General features: G+C 38.6%; 1 protein-coding gene across 4 annotated transcripts in view; it reads left to right on the top strand.

Annotated features, from left to right (window-relative positions):
- Window positions 1–20,752, top strand: part of RPS6KA5 (ribosomal protein S6 kinase A5) — a 199,183-nt gene that overhangs the window by 52,121 nt on the left and 126,310 nt on the right. For all 4 annotated transcript variants that reach the window (XM_054447530.2, XM_054447531.2, XM_054447534.2 and 1 more), the window contains exon 2: window positions 12,779–12,850. In XM_054447530.2, the coding sequence (XP_054303505.1) occupies window positions 12,779–12,850 (72 nt within the window). The remainder of the gene's footprint in view (window positions 1–12,778; window positions 12,851–20,752) is intronic.

The following is a 20,752-nucleotide window of genomic DNA, read 5'->3' as shown; positions in this document are numbered from 1 at the left end:
CTGAGTAGAATTAGTGAATACATATTAAGGAATTTACTTTTTCCTCCCTTTCCCTACCTTCAGTGGCTTAGTGTAGCCTTTATGAATTTTGGCCTTGACTGTTGTTTCAACCTGTGCATTGGCTTCGCTGTTTTCCATCTCAATTCCTTTCTAGTTTGTTTTCCACACTGCTGCTGCTGCTGGTCTTTCTAAGATGCAGAACTGATAATCTTCTCCTTAAAATATTTTATTGCCTCTCCTTTGTCTTCTTCAGATGGGAAGAAATAAAATACTACTTTTTCTTATCAAACACAGATTCTTTTGTGAGCTGGCTCCTGCCTGGTGTCTTGCAGTGCCTTTTTTCCCTTTCCTTCCCATGCATCTGCCTGTCTGTACTAATTGCAGATTCTCAGATATGCCATGTTCTCTGTTGTTTTGGTGGTTTTCTGTATGCTTTTCCTTCCTACTCGCAGCTTTTTTTTTCTACCCTGCTGTTCCTTAGCTGCCTAACTTCTCCAAACCTTCAGATGGGCTGAGATGCTCTCTTATGCTCTTCTGGTACTGTTTACCTCATTTCTCTTTAATAGTGCTTGTTCCTTGGACTTGGTCACCTGCCTAAGTGTCCCCTCTGGACCCTGAGCTGCTTGGGGTCAGGGAGTATGTCTGTTCCAGTCTTGTCAGTGCTTTGCACAATGTTGGATATAAGTAAGCATTCAAGATGTTTGTTCAATTAATATACTATAGCTTACATGTAGAGTCTGGTGACTACATGAAACCTATGAAATAGGGAAAGAGAAGAAAAATGTCTTATGGCATCAGTGGACACCAGAATTCCTTATATGAAGGAAGGTACACTGGGGGCATTGCCTTGACATCAAACTCACTTAAGGATAGGGAATCCTGTGAGGATGGATGTTCACAGAGTCTGAGAGGTCAGAAGTAGAGCAAACAAGGGGATGGGATTGCTGGTCTTATTCCTAATAGGGAAGAGGAGAGAGAAAACAAGTCAGAAAAGTGATGTAAGGTCAGGGATAGGGGAGATAAAGATCCCCTTCCCCACGGTTGGATGATGGAAAGACAGATTGAGAAGGTTCCTTCCTCCAGCTCCTTTTGAGGGGGTTGTTTTAACTGTTGCCTGGTGTACCACTCTTTTGCCTAGCTTCAGAAATCTTCACTGAAGTCTGGTATGCTAAGGAATGCTTTTTGAACATGTTTGGTTTTCGTTTATCTTGTGTAGAAGTTGGTGAGCTGTGTCCTCACTGGATTATTGCAGTGCATAAAAGCGTTGGTGACCAAGTAGCTCTAAGAGTTCTGAGAAGGTCAGCTCTCCCAGTAATTGAGGGAAACGTTGGCAGACAGGGGAGGCTTTGGACTTGCACAGGCCTTGGCACTGCAGATTTGAGTATTGAGTCTAGATTATAAGGGGCTGGTAAGCCCAATGTAACAACTAGAGTACACATACAACAAGAAAAGACTGGAATTGAACATATGAAAATGAGAGTAGCTAGTGTTCGGAAGATAGGATTACCATATATAGTTGTTTTTTTTCCCCTGGAGACTTTCTTTGTTATAGTTCATAACATAGAAACAGTTTTAAAAAGACAAAAATATGTGGAATACAGTGTCATAATCTTATTCATACCAGAACTTGAAAATTAGAGGTTAGGATTGAGATTTCATTAATACCGAAAGTGTTGGAACGGAAAAAGTGAAACTGTTTATTGAAGAATAGGGAATAAGGGCTAGGACTGAAACTCCTTTCTTTGCCAAAAGTAGGAACTTTCTTATTAATATATTAGGCTTTGTTTCCCTCTTTTTTTGTTTTAATTGATGAACTGATGTCTCAAAGAAAAAAAAAATCTGTCAAGTAACTGAAAATTGGATAAGGTTTTGAACAAAATTTAAGTTTTAGAAATTGATGTTCTGTAGATCATTTATAATAAATTGTGGCTTATTTAAGTTTAGCTGCAACAAACTATACGTTTCTATCCTTTCTGTTGCATTCACTACTAAATCTTACAATGTTACTTTTTATAATTGTTCTCCTTTTTTTCTGAAATAAAAAAATTAGAAAATAATTGAGTAGGTCATGGTTTACTTACTGCAGTATTATGTATATATTGCTGCTAATTAAATGTGCCTTGATAGTGGCAAATAGGATTCATTCAACACTGAATCATTATGCTATTCGTCTTTTCATATTTTGATTTCATGCTTACAGCTATAGTTATAAGCAAAGGACGGAAGGACTCAAATGATACCTTTCCATGGTGAGAATGGAATTAGAAAAAAGGAATTGGTCAAGTGGTCTAATAAGACAGTAAGGCTTGAGAGCATGATGCAGCCATTTCCATGATCGGGAACCTGATGTTTGAATGGACAGGTTAGATTGTCCCATGGATAGTGCTAGAAACACATTGCTCAATTTGGAATTCTGTTTTTTAGTTTTCTTTTCTTTTTTTCTTTTTTTTTTGGGGGGGGGACAGAGTCTTACTCTGTCGTCAAGCTGGAGTGCAGTGGCGCGATCTCAGCTCAGTGCAACCTCTGCCTCCCAGGTTCAAGCGATTCTCCTGCCTCAGCCCCCTAAGTAGCTGGGACTACAGGCGCCTGCCACCACACCTGACTAATTTTTGTGTTTTTAGTAGAGACGGGGTTTCACCATGTTGGCCAGGATGGTCTCGATCTCTTGACCTCGTGATCCACCCGCCTCAGCCTCCCAAAGTGCTTGGATTACAGGCGTGAGCCACTCCACCTGGCCTGTTTTTTAGTTTCCATTTTGTCCAGTCTATCTTTTGTTGTCCATTCTTTTATACATTTTTTTTCTTTTGATTAGGAAAGTTCAAGTTCTTCTAATCTGCATACAGTGATTTGTGTTTTGTAAGGTGACTTTGCATAGATCTCATTTCATCTTCTGAGGTGTGTTTTTAGCCAAGCTGACTGCTGAGGCATTCTATTGTTGCTCCAGGATACTGCTTCTCTGGTACTTCCTTCAGAGACAGTTTGTGTTGGTGAGAAAGCCTATGTTTTGTTTTTTTCCTGCCCTTCACACCTTAACATATCCTTCTGTCTGTTCTTGAATTCTTGAGTCCCTTCTGTCCCGGATCCCATTATTTATCACTGCCTGAAGAACCTGCTCCCTTAGGAACCACTCCTCCCATCTCTACTTTTTCTAGCCTTTCCTACATTCCGTTTTTCCATGGGTTTTCTCTGTCATCTGTCTTAAGTTGGAAAAAAGTTTCATATGATTCTTTCCCATTTCCTCTGTATTCCTTTTCATTATACCCTCATTCCTTGAACAGAATTGTTATTGTTTTGTTTTTCCATCCACACCCCTATAATACAAACTTCCTGTGTAAATTTTAGGCTCAAGCTTTTCTATTCACATACTTTTATGCTGAGGCTTGGATTTTTATTGTGGGCTGTTAGATGCCCATTTTGACATTGACATTAGGGGTTTCAAACCATCCTTAAAAGGTTAGATGTGACTTGCAATGTTATTGAACAATTTGATGATCCAGGATATTATGGCTCTATGAAATCTCCTTGTAAAACCCATGGTTCTTGGAGCTAGCTTGTTTTTATTCTGGGAAGAATTTTCTAGCTCCTCAGCTTATGGCCTGAATGGTTAGAGTCCAGCCAGTGCTGTTTGACTTTATAGTTCAAAGGGGGTCATTTCTGTGGTCACTATCCTATTTAACAGTCCTGTCATGGTATGTCAAGGTAGGTCATAATCTGCATTCTGCTTTGACTGTTTTATTTTTAAAAATAATACCTCCTTTTAAACTTTAAAAAATTTAGTAAAGTTTAGTAAACTTTCAAAGATTTAGTAAAAAATGTAGTAAAAATTCACTTCCTTCATTATGCTTTTTGAAATCTGGCTTTTTTTCTCATTCTTCCTCTATTAATGGTTCTTAAAAAAAAAATCGCTGTTGACCTAACCAGATTAGAGTGTTTCAGTCTTCATGCACTTCCACCTTCTTGCTGCATTGATCCTTCTTTTTTGATGTTCTTTCTTTGAATTTCATGCATGGTTAGTTGAACCACTTCTCTGGCTCTTTTTCTTCTTGCTTCATAACTCTAGGTAATCATCAAGACTTGCCTTTCCTTTCGTGTGGTCTCTTGAAGGGCATTCGTCTTAAAGCTTTAGCCGTTGCCTTTCTCCTAGTAACTCTGTGCATGATGTCTCTGCAGAACTTTAGTTCCTTGTCTAGAGCTGCCTACATGAAAGCTCTTTTGGGATTTTTCTGCCATTACTTCAAAATTAGTGTTGAAACCAAAAAACTTCCCCTTTTGACTTCCTTATTCTGTTGGCAACACTATCATTCACCAGACTTGCATTTCTTATGCTTTAGATATAGGGCTGTCTTAGTCTGTTCAGGCTACAATAATTAAAATACCTTAGACAAGGCCAGGCATCATGCCTGTAATTCCAGCACTTTGGGAAGCCAAGGAGGGAGGGTTGCATGAGCCAGGAGTTTGAGACCAGCTTGGGCAACATAGTGAGACTCTGTCTCTATTAAAAGAAAAAGCCCAGCAACCCTGGCTTAGGTAATTTATAAACAACAGAAATTTGTTTTTCACAGTTCTAGGCACCAGGAGGTTCAGTGTCTGGTGAGGGCTCTCTGCTTCATAGATGATGCTTTCTAGCTGTGTCCTCACATGGTGGAAGGGGCCAGCAGGCTCGCTCTAGCCTCTTTTATAAGAGCACTAATCCCATCCATGAGGGCTCTGCCCTAGTGACCTAATCACTTTCCAGTGGCCCCACCTCTTAATGTCAACACACTGGGGATTAGATTTCAACATACAATTTTGAAGAGAAACATTCAGACCATGGCAGGGGCCAATAGGGAAAAAAATGGAACAGAAATTGAGTTAAGTTATCTTTGAAAGTGAGGACCCTGTCCTGTGCCTTTTGTAGTTTAAGCACCCAAGAACAGGTATTCAATGGATGTTTCTTAAACTGAGCATTACAGTGATTCTTGGGTTCACTCTTTCCTCTAGTTTTTACTCAGACCAGACCCTCATTAGTACACATCTTTTGTACTGCAATACCTCATCGTTTTTTAGCAATCATTTTTCCTTGCTTCTATGCACATTGTACATTACTGCTAGGAGAATTTTTCTAAAACATTACTTTTATCTAGTGAAGAGCCATTATTGCTTATGGATTCAATTAAAACTAGTTAGTCTGGCATTCCAGGTTTTGAGCCAGCTAGTTCCATGTACCTATTTTATGTTATGTTTTTCTCACATAAATTCATTATAGCTAGTTAGAACAGTCTTTTTATTATTCTCTCGTAGGAACATAGTTATTTCTACTTATACCTTTGCCCCAGCTGTTCTTCCAGTCCAGAATTTCCCAGCCATCCTCTCATTTTTTTGCCAGTACAAATCCTGTACTTCTTAGCTAAAGACCTAACAGGTAGCCCAGAACATTGGCCTTTAGTAGGCACTCTTGACTGTTGAGTAAATGGGGACCTGTATTCTCAATGAGCTTTTCTAACCAGCTTCACATGATATTCTCCTTCATGTCCACATACTCCACAGGCCTGTTTATTAACTTACATTTCTCATATCTTACTTCAAGTTTAATAAATGATAAATTCATTGAATAAAATCTGGCATATGAGTGCCTTAGTCATATACTGTGAAATGTATTTGAAATGGTTTCAAAAGCATTATTGTTCTCTTTATTTCTACCTTAATTGTAAAAGTGCTTTTAAATTAAGCCTTTAACATAAGTGAATCATTGGATCTAATCAAATGATTTCAGCACATGCTCTGTGCAATTACATTTGTGCAGCTTAGCTGAAACTATGGCAACAGAGTGAAAAATGCGTTTTTACTGATCATTTTCCTCCATAGGAGTGGGAAGTTCCAAGTTAAACATCTCACAACTTTAAAAAATTATTATACAAATTATACTTACAATAGAATTGCTTAGAAAGTTAAGAAGCCATTTATCAATCATAGGTTTGTGGCTGAAATCCTGGAAGACTATGCCAAGGGTTAACAATAGTTACCTTTGAGTGCTGGGATTATGGGAGATTTTTAAGGTCTGCTTTAGGCCTATTTTTTCAAAAAACAGTGAACCTGGATAATTTTATGAAGAAAACAACAACAAAGTTATTTAAATCTGAAGGAAAAGACAATTTTCCTTTTATCCTTAAGTTTACTGTTTTTAAAATTACATCAATCACCACCTCATATCTACTAGGATGGCTACTATCAAAAAAAAAAAAAAACAGAAAATAGTAAGTATTGGACAGAATGTGGAGAAATTAGAACCCTCTTGCACTGTTGATGGGAATGTGAAAAGGTACATGTGAGGGGATTTCACAAAATTCATGGAAAAATTGGTTAAAATTGTTTTGTGAGAGCATTAAAACTGTTTACACCTCTTTTTCCCTAAATGATTAAACTTAACCATTAATATAAAAAAATTATAAGAGCTTTTGAGAGGAGCATGATTTAAGCTGATTCACAACAGAGATAAGCCTGAAGTAGACCTTGAAAAGATTTAAAATATTTATTGATTTAGTCCAAATTTACTAATATTTAACAACTCATGTGGTCATCAGAATTGACACCAGAAACAAATAACTGATATGGTTGTACTCCTGTGTACCAGTTGATTAGCTCTATTCTAAGTTTTTAGTTTGTTGATACTCTTTGTTGTTTTGTATATTTGTCAAAAGTTTTCATAAGGCATTCTTTCTATGGGAAGGAGTTACTATTTTTCTAAGTTAGGATTTAGAGGCTGAAGGTAAGGTTTTGGTGCCACTATGCTGTTATAGTCAGACATCCACAAATGCCCAAACTCTGCTCTCCCAGGCCCGTCTTTTCTCTCAGGAGTCATGAGTGATCCATCTGCAAGGCACAAGTAGCTGGTGGGAATCAGAGTAACAAATTTAATAAGAGTTGTGCAAACATCCAACACACCAATGTAAAACTCTTCTGTAGAAGCTGCATTGGTGCAATAGTTTAGGTTTAAGGCCTAAGTGAGGCGTCCTACTTCCCTTACAACTACATCTAATTATAATCTGAGACCAGCATGTTCAGGTGTGTGACTTAGAAGGTTAGAATGGGCCGGATGCGATGGCTCATGCCCATAATCCCAGCACTTTGGGAGGCTGAGGCAAGCGGACTGCCTGAGGTCAGGAGTTCGAGACCAGCCTGGCCAACATGGTGAAACCCTGTTTCTACTTAAAAAAAAAAAAAAAAAAAAAGGTTAGAATGGAGAAGAAACACCAGGTGTCTTAGTTTCAGGTTTCTTTAACAAAGATACCATATACTAGCTGGTTTAAACAACAAACATTTATTTTTCACAGTTCTGGAGGCTGGGAATTCCAAGATTAAGGTGCTGGCAGCTCCAGTGTCTGGTGAGGGCCCATTTCCTGTTTTGCAGATGGCAGTCTTCTTGTGTCTTTGCATGGGGAAAGCAGAGAGAGAGGAAGCATAGTCTCTCCTGTCTCTTCTTGTAGGGCACTAAATCCATCATGAGAGTTTCACCCTAATGACCTGATTACCTCCCAAAGGCCCCATCTCTAAATATCATCACATTGGAGATTAGGATTTTAACATATGAATTTTGGAGAATACAAACATTCAGGTCATAAAACCAGGTCCCAGGAGAACCCCTGAATCTGCTTAGCTAACTGCTGTGTATGTTGAAGGGAGAAGTGCAAGAGAATGGCCAATCTGTCAGGCCATGGAAGAAATTTGAGGCAAAAAACCAAAGAGACCTTGTGGGGAGGCTGATCTTTTAACACAGTGAGTCTACCTATTAATTGTGCCCATCTGGAGTTTTGGACTCTTGAATAAATGAATTAGTCACGTTTCTTACCTTTGGGGAGAACTAGAAAGGGGGTTGGGCAAAGGCATGCCTGGCATGGGAGAAGGAGCAAAAGTCCTTTTTTCTTACAACTAGACTAAAGTACCATCTCCTTCTGAGTGTGAAGAAAGACAGTGTACAATTCTAACAGGTCTGTTTCTGGTACAGTCTGGTCCTAGACATGCAGGTAGCTCCACATCATCTGAGCAGCATATTTTGGACTTTACTAAAGCATGTGAATGACTCACACATACAGATTTCAGCAATTGGTTGATGTTTTATTTCACCTGTAGGGTGAAATAAATGTGTAAATATTATGTCTTGTTCTAATACTGTTAATATTATTGTAGAGAAGTTTGAGCTCTTGTTCTTAGGTTAACAATTAAGAGAAATGTGATTTATTTTTAGACTTTCATGCACAAAAGCTTTAATCACAATGACAAAATAATAGCATAGGAATGAAAACTATTTAGACACCTAGACTCACATGCTCAAATATGTGTTTTTTATTGCTTAGGATTCTATATAATATGATATTTACCATTTCTTCTTATGTGTTTTGTCATTAACACAGTGAAAAAAGTCTTTATAATGGACAAATACTCCCCCATGCCTAAATATGATGCTACTTACTACTGTTTGCTCTCATACGTGTGTTTACTTACTTTGCCAGTAGATGTAGTGGAAAAGACTCAGAGTCAGGAAGACGAGCAAAAAACAACAACAACAACAAAAAACATGTGGTTACTAAGTTCAAGAGCTCTGAGATGGGCCTATATCATATCACCTTTTAAATTTTTATTTTACTCTTTTAATTTATGATGGCAGTAGTTGAAGTAAAGTAAAGGCTAAGTACAGCCCACACTGTGAAGATTCTGGTGGAAAAATAGTAGACTGTCAAAAACCTGGATGAAACTCAAAGACTGTAGGCTAAGTAAATGAAGTTGAAAGCCAAGAAAGTATGTGTTGCATGATTTCATTTATATGAAATTCTAGGAAAGCTAAAACTGTAATGACTGGAATTAGATTATTAGTTACCCGGGAAGTGATTGCCTTCAAAAGGACATCCAGAAACTTTTCAGGGTGATGGAACTGTTTTTTGTTTTGTTTTGTTTTGTTTTTTGAGACGGATTCTTGCTCTGTCGCCCAGGCTGGAGTGCAGTGGCGCACGATCTCGGCTTACTGCAAGCTCCGCCTCCCGGGTTCACGCCATTCTCTTGCCTCAGCCTCCCGAGGAGCTGGGACTACAGGCAACCGCCACCACGCCCAGCTAATTTTTTTTGTATTTTTAGTAGAGACGGGGTTTCACTGTGTTATCCAGGGTGGTCTGGATCTCCTGACCTCGTGATCCGCCTGCCTCGGCCTCCCAAAGTGCTGGGATTACAGGCGTGAGCCACCGCGCCCGGCCTGGAACTGTTTTATATCATGCTTGTGGTGGTGGCTCCATGACTATGTACAATTACCAAAATTCATCAAACTGTTCATTTAAGTAAGTGAATTTTATTGTATGTAAGTTGTACCTTAGTAAAACTTAAAAATATGTTAACTATAGATTTTTGGTGCTCAAATGTCTTTAATTTTTCCTTTGAGCAAAGACAAGAACCAAAGGAATGTTATCTGACAGTCTCAGACAATAGCTTTGAGGACTATTGTAAGGATTAAGATTTCTGTATCTTACCCTATCATAGTTTCAACTGCGTGGTTCCCAGGTGAGATTAAGAAAGTGAAGGCGCGGTGGCTCACGCCTGTAATCCCAGCACTTTGGGAGGCTGAGGCGGGTGGATCACGAGGTCAGGAGATCGAGACCATCCTGGCTAACACGGTGAAACCCTGTCTCTACTAAAAATACAAAAAATTAGCCGGGCGTGGTGGCGGGTCGCCTGTAGTCTCAGCTACTCAGGAGGCTGAGGCAGGAGAATGGCGTGAACCCGGGAGGCGGAGCTTGCAGTGAGCCGAGATCGCGCCACTGCACTCCAGCCTGGGCGACAGAGCGAGACTCCGTCTCAAAAAAATCAAAAAACAAAACAAAGAACAAGAAAATGAAGACAAAATAAAGGAGTACATGATAGCAAGCTTGATCTTTGGTTCTGTACCCCAAACTGAAACCTTGACCTTGATGGGCTGGGCTGGATCACATGGACCTGCTTAAGGACTGACTTGTCCCTTTGCCCTATGCAGATACCCTTTAAGATTGTTTACTGGAATCTTGCCATTCTTAAGAAAATTCCAAGAAATCTAAACTCTAGCAGCAACTTGAGGTGGAAGAGAGTGGTTTTTCTTCATAAGCCCAGGGCTAAGCTCTTTTCAGGACCAGCATTCTTGAGTTTTCCTAAGACCTAGGACTTCAGGTATGGGAGAAAGAAGAGCTCTGCCTTACCTGCCAGCCACCTGGGAACAGTATTGGTGGAAAAGCAGTACAAAGAGTAAATGAAATTCTCAGCTGCTAAATTAATGAGAGGAGGAGCCAGAGAGAACATACCTTGAGCTGCTTCTCATCACCTGGAAACTTTCAACCCTGAGTACAGAAGGCACTGACGCCCTTCATCTGGAGCCCTTGGGGGTAGGAGGTTGGAGAAGACTTGAGCTCCTGTAGCAGCCAAAGTGTTAATTTATGTCAGAAACAAAATAATAGAGGTAATAGATTATGAACAAAAACAGCCCTTCACAGATCATCTGAACAACCTTTGTGAATGACTAGGGTTTCCTGGGTACTATACTTTGTAAAAGAAAGTGTAATTAATTTATAACCTCTTTTAATTTCCTATGAAAGTTAATTCTGTGTATCAAGAAATAATTCCTTATCTTCTTAGTGTAGCAGCAAATATAGATAAGTAATATATAAATATAAAGCAAATATAAATATAGATATAATCTAGTATATGAACAATGCTTTTGGAAAGCTGGGCTTGTACATATCTCAGTAAATAAAAAAGGATTCCTAATAGTAAGAACCAGGAGTAATTATTTTTGACACATGACTCTTTAATAATGTCTTAAGCTTTTTTACATAATAAAATAATAGAATTTAACATTAGAAGAGAGCCAAATCATTATTTCAAAAGTGGTTGTCTCTTATGAGTTTGGCTTTTTATAAAATCTACTTGACATATTAAAGATAAGCCATTGTTTATTTTAGAATACTACCTATGTTTTTGATATTCATTTTAGATCTATACTGATGTCAATGTGAACTCTAGGCTGGGCCATGTACATTGACTTGTTCTTAACGATAAAATTATACATTGATAGTAAAACTCTTAAAAATAGAAAATAGAATGGTAGTTCCCAGGGCTACCAGAGAAGAGGGAAGAGGGCAATTGTTGTTGAATGGATATAGTTTATTTTGCAGGATGAAAAGATTCTAAAGATCCGTTGCATAACAACGTACATATGGTTAACAATACTGTGTATTTAAAAATGGTTAAGATGGTAAATTTTATGTTATGTATTTTTGACCACAATTTTTAAAAATTTTAAATTATGAGTTTAGTTAAACTTTGGAAAGACATTGAAATTATTTATGCCCCGAAGCTTTTAATTCTAAAAGTTCTTAGTTGAGTTTTATTTTCTTAAAGTTGTAGTCCCAAAGTATTAATTTATTTACAAACACTTATACTGCTTATTGGCACACAGCAAGCACCGTATAAATTTAATTCATTTAATCCTCATTAAATTCTATGTGGTGGGTATTACTTTGTTGTCTGTCATTTTATAATGGCCATTTTGTAATTACAGAGAATTTGAAAGAATTGTATGTTGAATACCCTTATACTCACTACCTAAATTCTACAATTAATATTTTGCTGTATTTGCTTTTGACGTATGTGTTCATAGCTATATTTATTTATAAATTTATCTTATTTTAAAAAATGCATTTCAAAGTAAATCACAGATATCAGTGTGCTTTGAGGATGGGTGTTTTTATGCCCATTTTACATTATTGGGAACTGAGACACAGACAGGTGATTTGTCAAGGTCACACAGCTTTTAAGTGGCATAATTAGGATTTGGATCAAGCCTTTCTTAACCACTTCTACAGAGTACTAGTTCACATAATATTAATAGATACTACCTTAAAAAGTAATTTTGTGGTTAAATCCACAAATGTAGTATCTTAGTCTTGATCTACCTGCATATTTTCATAATACAGGATCTGTAAGGTTCAGCAGTAAAGAAATCGTTTAACTTTGTTTAAGCCAACCGTTTCCACATTTATTCTACCAAAGCACTCTGCTCCCCACATCTCCCCCAAACAGAACACCTATTATAGGATAGGACTAGAATTCAATGGAATATGTTATGGAAAATGCTAATTTATAAGATATCCTAATTTTATTTATTCAAGACAGAATACATTTTTGAAGAGTTTATATTTTTAAACATATTCCTAGAATTTTAGAGCTGACAGGGATCCTAGAGTTCATTGAGACCAACACTTTCATTTCAGAGATGTAGTAATGGAGACATAGAGTATTGAAGTGACGAATGCATACTATATTGTGTCTAGGTATTTAGCGGCAGAAATGGAAGTAGAACTTTCCCTAGAACCTGGGGATGGCATTTAATAGATACTCAATCAATGTTTGTTGAATCATTAATACATCTTCTCAGTCCATCCAGTTTTTTCCCACTATGTATCTATCTACATATTAGAATTTTTGTTTATTTTTGGAGTATATTGGTCAGTAGAGAGTCTAATATACACTTTAATTTATGTTAATCTTTGGTACAAATGATATATATAGTTCCTAAATTCCAAAAAAAGTTTTATTGTAATGCATAACATACAGAAATTTATGCAAAATATGCTATACCGTTTAACAAATAATTATAAAGCAAACCCTGGTTAATCACTCAAGTCAAGAAATAGAGCACCGCTGGTACACACCAGAAGCCCCCAGGAGCCTCCTTCTATTGCTGACCCTCTTAATTGTTTTTTTTTTTTTCCCTCTTTTTTTCTTTTAGCTAATTTGACAGGACATGCTGAGAAGGTGGGAATAGAAAATTTTGAGCTCCTGAAGGTCCTAGGAACTGGAGGTAAGTCTTAATTATATTTAAGGAAAAAAAAAGTACTTATTATTCCTATGATGAAGGATTGATATCCCCAATACAGAAATTAAAATTTAAAAAGCATGAGGAATCCATTAGGAGAACTGTCAAAGAACATGAACGGACCATTCATAGAAGCACAAAAGGCAAAAATAAAAAGAATTGGCAAGGATTTAGGGAAACCAATCCCTTTTACCCTGCTCTTGGGAATGTAAATTAGTTCATCCTTTACACAGGACACAATATTTTATTTTATTTTTATTTTTTTGAGACGGAGTCTAGCTCTGTCACCCAGGCTGGGGTGTGGTGGCGTGATCTCGGCTCACTGCAACCTCTGCTTCCTGGGTTCAAGTGATTCTCCTGCCTCAGCCTCCTGAGTAGCTGGGATTACAGGCGCCTTCTACCATGCCTGGCTAATTTTGCATTTTTAGTAGAGACGGGGTTTCACCATGTTGGCCAGGCTGGTCTCGAACTCCTGACCTCAAGAAATCTGCCCTCTTCGGCCTCCCAGAGTGCTGGGATTATAGGCGTGAGCCACCGCGCCCGGCCAGGACACAATATTTTAAAAAATCACTAACATTGATAGAGTGCTTGTTAGATGCCAAGTACTCTGTGGAGGGCTTTGTATTGATTGACTTATTCAATCTTCGTTCAACTCAGTTGATACTCAATGAACGTAATTTGTAATAATGAAAAACCTAAGACTGTTTAGAAACCCAACAATAGGGCTTTGGTTAAATGGAACATGGATCTCTATGTTCTATAATGTATATAACAGATTAAAATGATCTACTTTTATTTAATATTTTGGAAAGCTTTCCAAAATAAGTTTTAAAAAAGCTACAGAAGAGAAAGTACAATATACAAAACATTTTATGAATAAATATCTACATGTATATATGGATATGGAAAATATCTGCATGTATATATGTATGCAGAAAAATCTCTAGGTGCCCGGGCGTGGTGGCTTATGCCACCACAGCACTTTGGGAGGTACTTTGGATTCTCAAGATGGGAGAATCCCTTGAGGCCAGGAGTTCAAGACCAGCTTGGGAAACATAATGAGACCTCATCTCAACAAAAAATAAAGAAAATTCTCTGGGAAGTACATGGTTATATAGACTAAAATCTTAGTGGTAGCGGGATTTTACATGATCTTGGTTTTCTGCTTTGTAACTTTCCTTTGCTTTCTGAATTTTTGCTACCACTGCTTTTGCTGCTTAGAAATCAGGGCTGACTTAAGGGGGATGTGACCTGTGCAGTTGTAGAGATCCCTGCATGTAGAAGAGCCCCATGTTTGGTGTAATGCTCTGCTGTCACTGTTCTGAAATTATTAGTAATTCATGAACAAGGCACCCGCATTTTCATTTTACACTAGGCCTTGCCAGTTATGCAGCTTCTCGTCATGTGTATGTTTCCTATTTAGTTCTCTCCCTGTCCTGGATTGTGTTGCTCTGCAGCCACCGCTGCTGTGAGAACTGGCTTCTGTCATTTTTCTCCCATCAGGTCAAGATACAAAGGAGGCCTTTAACTCTTCCCCTCCCTCTCCCCATTCTCAGCAGGCCTAGATCTCTTTTCCTGGAAGACCAGGGAGAGCATCAGAGGACAGACCATTTTTCTTCCCCGCTGCAGTTTAGCTTCACACTCTCAGGGACCTCAGTGTTCTAGCCCCTGACAGGATGGATTACACCTGTCCATATAAGGGTATCTGCCCATCCCTTCCAAAATGTCAAACATTATAGCAAGAAAAAAAGCCTTTCTCTTGGGGCCTCTGTAATCAATACCAGCCACTTCTCTAGCCTCATGTCTGTTTTTTGTTTTGTTTTGTTTTGTTTTTTTTTGGTTTTTTTTGAGACGAAGTCTAGCTGTGTCGCCCAGGCTGGAGTGCAGTGACTCGATCTTGGCTCACTGCAACTTCTGCCTCCTGGGTTCAAGCGATTCTTCTGCCTCAGCCTCCTGAGTAGCTGGAATTACAGGCATGCACCACCATGCCCAGCTAATTCGGGTTTCACCATTTTGACTAGGCTGGTCTCGAACTCCTGACCTCGTGATCTGCCAGCCTCAGCCTCCCAGAAGTGCTGGGATTACAGACGTGAGCCACCACGCCCGGCCTGCCTCATGTCTGTTTAAGTTCACTCATGTAAGCTGTCTTTAGGTCATTTAGTAATGAGCCTTCATGTCTACGGCCCTGCTGTATGAGGTCTTTATAACCTCCCTGAGTAGTTTAGCATGCCATATAGGCCCAATCTTCACAGCTACCAGTGAATAAGCAAAATGAATAGTTTATTCCCATCAACTAAGCATGTTGTCGGAAATTTAGTGTAACTGTCAACTTGGAGATGTTATTGTACATTCCACCTTCAGATAATTTGTTCAGATGTATTTTTTAAAAATCCAAGCTCTACCCCACCGTATTCCTAAGAAATCATGCTTTCAAAATATCAAAATAATACCCTTTATTCCTACCTTTGTTTCCTGTTTCAAAGGCAATATCTACTCAAAGGGGAAAGAGGGTCACAGTTCTGTGGTGACTCAGTTCCCTTAAAAATAGTGCTTTGTGACATCTGGTCAAAAGTTCTTAAGGTTGATATATATTATAGATTGTTTTTATAATATCTGTTTTATCTTCATGTTTTTATCTGTTTTATTTGTATGTGGCTTTTTTTCTTGGTAACGACTTTATTGAGATATAACTCACGTACCATATTGTTCCATCATTTAAAGTGTGCAATTCAGTGGTTTTAGTATATTTACAAAGTTGTGCAGCAATTTTATAACAGTCAATTTTATAACATTTTCCTTACCTCGGAAAGAAACCCTGAACCATTTAGCTATTAATGCCCAAGCAAGCTCACCATCCTCCCCAGTCCTAAACAACCACTAACTGACTTTTTGTATCTATATATTTGCCTCTTCTGGGCATTTCATATAAAGGTAAACATACAAGTGTATAGTCCCTGGTGACCAGCTTCTTTCACTTAACATAATGTTTTCTACGTTCATTCATGTTGAAGTACACATCAGTACTTCATACTTTTTTTTTTTTCTTTGAGATGGAGTCTCGCTGTGCCGCCCAGGTTGGAGTGCAGTGGCGCAATCTCACTGCAGCCTCCACCTCCCTGGTTCAAGTAATTCTCCTGCCTCAGCCTCCGGAGTAGCTGAGATTACAGGCACACACCACCACGCTCGGCTAATTTTTTTGTATTTTTAATAGAGACGGAGTTTCACTATGTTGGCCAGATTGGTCTCAAACTCCTAACCTCAGGCAGTCTGCCCGCCTTGGCCTCCCAAAGGGCTGGAATTAACAGGTGTGAGCCACCCTGCCCGGCCAGTACTTCATACTTTTTATGACTTACTATTTCATTGTACAGATATACCACATTTTGTTTCTCTGTTCATCAGGGGATGGACATTTGGGTTGTTTCCATCTTTTGGCTGTTATAAATAATGCTGCTTTGGAGACTAGCCTGAGCAAAATAGTGAGACCCCCCCATCTTGACAAAATTAAAAAATTGGTTGGACATGGTGTGATATGTGCCTGTATTCCTAGCTACTTGGGAGGCTGAGGTGGGAGGATTGCTTGAACAGGAGTTTGAGGCTGCAGTGGGCCATGATTGTGCCACTGTACTCCACCCTAGGCAACAGAGCAAGACCCTCTCTCTGAAAAATAAACAAATACATGAATATAATGCTGCTATGAACATTCATGTATAAGTTTTTGTATGAACATATGTTTTTGTTTTTCATTTTCAGGTACTTTATAAAAAGTCATGCACACTTTTAAATATTTCGAATACAAGGTTCTGTAAATTCTCTCAAGTTCTGTTTAAAGTAATCCTTGATGTGAGAATGATCTTCTTCCTTTTTTACTACAGGTTAGGTTAAATAATTTTAAAACAGGAAGAAATCTGTGAATGGTCTTCTTCCTTTTTTACTACAGGTTAGGTTAAACAATTTTAAAACAGGCAGAAGTCTGTGATAGAAAAATATTATATGCTTATACTTTAATCATAATCTATATTGCCTGAAGAGTTCATAGTGTCTTGGCATGTTTCCTGCCATCTGCCATTTATTTAGATGGCAGAATTCCATCTAACTCCTCTATAATTCAGTAATGTAAAATTGCCAGAAAAATAGGATTTGGGTAAACAAATTTTCTTAGTGGGTAACTTATGCATAGAAGTTTCTCAAATATTTTTGAATGAATGGATGAGTATACTTATTCCATATAATAAGGGATCTCTGTAAAGATCCTTGAAAATTTGAAAACAAATTGCTATTCTTATTTGCAATGTTTACCTGACTTTCCATGTTTTAGAGATTCTTTTTTCATATTAAAGTTTTAGAAATGTCAGTTTTTATGTTTTTTATCAAAAGCAAAACTTAGTAAAAATATTAATATAATTGATCAAATGAAACTACTGTTTATATACTTTTGATTAACCCAATTATTTATTTTATTTTAAAAATAGATTTATAGCAGTTTTTAAAAGAAAACGTTATCTCAGACTGAGATGATGTTTTATTCTAGATATGGTCAAAGCTAAACAACTTTAATCTGTAATAACAGATAACTTCTCTATAGCAAAATAGACATAGCATCTACAGAACCTTCTCAAGGACACTATTAAAATGTAATATTAATGATTAATTTCACCATTGAATTTTATAGTACATAACAAGAACCATGAGACTAATCCTATTCATTGGTCTGTTAATTTAATGCATGCAGTATATTTCAAATACAGAAGCAGAAAGAAAAAGGCAATCTTAGGGCCTGGTGCAGTGGCTCATGCCTGTAATCTCAGCACTTTGAGAGGCTGAGGTGGGAGGATCACTTGAGCCCAGGAGTTCAAGACCAGCCTGGGCAACATAGTGAGACTTCATCTCTACTGAAAATAAAATAAAAAAAAAATTAGCCTGGGGTGTTGTGACATTCACTTATAGTCCCAGCTACTAGGGATGCTGAGGCAGGAGTATCTCTTGAGTCTGGAAGGTTGAGGCTACAGTGAGCCATGATTGTGCCATTGCTCTCCAGCCTGGGAGATAGAGCGACACCCTGTCTCACTATGTTTTGAACTTCTGGGCTCAAGCAATCCTTTCACTTCCACCTCATGAGTAGCTGGGACTGCAAGAATGTGCCACCACACCCAGCTTGCTTGCTTATTTATTTAGTAGAGACAGGGTCTTGTTATGTTGCCCAGGCTGGCTTCAAACTCCTGGGCCCAAGTAATCCTCCTGCCTTGGCTTCCCAAAGTGCTGGGATTACAGGCATGAGTCACTGCATGTGGCCACAATCATTATTAAACCTCTAAAGTGCTAGATAAGGAATTTTCCTTACTCTTGCCAGGTAATCTAAGCAGTTGAGTAGTCTTTCTATCAACTGCTTAGATTACCTGGCAAGAGTAAGGAAAATTCTTAAGCTTGAAAAAATAAAATGGGAGCAGGAATTTAGAGAAGCAAATAAGCTGCCTGAGGGCAGAAGTTACGCTGGAGAAATCCACCAGTGAATTCTGAGCTAGTTCTTTGGGTTTACCATTTTCATGCTTCATATATAGGAGACAGCCTCTAAGGCACTCAAGAGGTAGAGAAGGCTACTGCTCAGTAATACAGTAAATGAGAAAATAAAAATTTAGCCTGCAAAGGGAGATAGAGGGGAAACTTTTCTGGCTTAGCATTGGCTTCGGGTGAAGGAAACAAATAAGCAGTAAAAGCCTTCCCTGAGTCACAACCTTAAACCAAACATCATACAGGTTTGCAACTTCAGTTTGTTATCCACTTATGTGATTTAAAAAAAAAATCCTGGCCAGGCATGGTGGCTCATGCCTGTAATCACAGCACTTTGGGAGGCTGAGGCCAGCATGGGAACACCCCATCTCTACTAAAAATACAAAAATTAGCCAGGCATGGTGGCGGGCGCCTGTAATCCCAGCTACTGTGGAGGCCGAGGCAGGGAGAATTGCTTGAATCCGGGAGGTGGAGGTTGCAGTGAGCCACTGCACAGAGCAAGACTCCGTCTTATATTAAAAACAAAACAAAACAAAAAACCACACACAAGCATGAATTTAGTTTATTCTACTTATGAGTTGGTAGTGTTCCCAACAGCACTAGCAAAGCAAATGTAAATCTTCTCTGGAGGATTTACTTAGATCTTAAGGAAATACCAAAGAAAGTTTTACAGACTTGATTTTACTGTCAAAAATTACAAACACCAGCTGGGCGCGGTGGCTCACGCCTGTAATCCCAGCACTTTGGGAGGCCGAGGCAGGCGGATCATGAGGTCAGGAGATCGAGACCATCTTGGCTAACACGGTTAAACCGCATCTCTACTAAAAATTAAAAAAAATTAGCCGGGCGTGGTGGCAGGCACCTGTAGTCCCAGCTAGTTGGGAGGCTGAGACAGGAGAATGGCATGAACCCAGCAGGTGGAGCTTGCAGTGAGCCGAGATCACACCACTGCACTCCAGCCTGGGTGACAGAGCGAGACTCAGTCTCAAAAAAAATAAAAATAAAAAAATCACAAACATTCAAGAAGCAAAGCACTATGAGTGAAAGAAGTGGAAACAACAAATAGAATTAGACCTAAAGAGATTGTTGGAATTATTAGATATAAAATATAAATGTGTATTTTTTTAATTAAAAAGAGATTTGATTATAATATTACGGAATAATACATGCTAAAAAATCACCAGACAGATCGGAGAAAGAACCAGTAGTCCTTCTAGGAGTGAAAAAAACAATTCAAAGTATAAACTTAATGGATGCTTTACTAGTAGATGAGATATAGCTAAAGAGAAAATTATTGTGGATTGGAACATAGATTTGAAGAAAATATGCAGAATATAGAATGGAGAAAAAAGAGATAGCATATGAGAGGACTATTAAGATATAGAGGATAGGCCAGGTGTGGTGGCTCACAACTATAATCCCAGCACTTTGGGAAGCTGAGGTGGGAGGATCCCCTTCTGTCTGGGCAACATAGTGAGACCTTACCTCTAGAAAAACAAACTAACTTAGCTGGGCATGGTGGTGCATGCATGACGGTAGTCCTAGCCATTCAGGAGGCTGAGGTGAGAGGGTTGTCTGAGCCTGGGAGGTCAAGGCCACAGGGAGTTATGATCACATCACTACACTCCAGCCTGGGTTGTCTCAAAAAGAAAAAAAATTAGAGAATAGATAGAGAAGATACATTTTTCTAATCAGACTTTCAGAAGGAGCTTATAGAATGAGTAGAGGCACTGTTCAAAGAAGTAATAGCTGGAAGTTTACAGGATTAAATGTGAATTTGCAGAGAGCAAATACAAGTACTTGCATACAAGTATTAAGAAATTCTTATGTAGATACGTCAGAGAGAAACTGATGAACGTAAGAGACAGAGAAATACCTGAAAAGCAGTGAAAGAGAAAAGACTTATTTATAAAGGAACAACAATTAGTTTAACAGTGGACTTTACAACAGCAACCCTGGAAGCCGTGTAAAGTGGAATAATATCTTCAAAATGCCCAGAGAAAATAACTGTTAATCTACACTTGTATACTCAGCAAAACTGTTTTCCCTAAGTGTGGGCAAAAAGACACTTGTTTTTTTGTTGCTGTTGTTGTCGTTTTTGAGATGGAGTCTTGCTCTGTCTTGTTTTTTTTCAGACGGAGTCTTGCTCTGTCACCCAGGCTGGAGTGCAGTGGCACAATCTTAGCTCACTGTAACCTCCGCCTCCTGGGTTCAAGTGATTCTCCTGCCTCAGCTCCCTGAGTAGCTGGGACTACAGGCTCATGCCACCACGGCTGGCTAATTTTTGTATTTTTAGTAAAGATGGGGTTTCACCATATTAGCCAGGCTGATCTCGAACTCCTGACCTCATGATCTGCCCGCCTCGGCCTCCCAAAGTGCTGG

Source organism: Pongo pygmaeus, chromosome 15 (genome assembly GCF_028885625.2).
Source record: "Pongo pygmaeus isolate AG05252 chromosome 15, NHGRI_mPonPyg2-v2.0_pri, whole genome shotgun sequence".
Taxonomy (NCBI): Eukaryota; Metazoa; Chordata; class Mammalia; order Primates; family Hominidae; genus Pongo; species Pongo pygmaeus.
The sequence above is the reverse complement of the archived record's forward strand: the minus strand, read 5'-3'. Positions and strand labels throughout refer to the sequence as shown.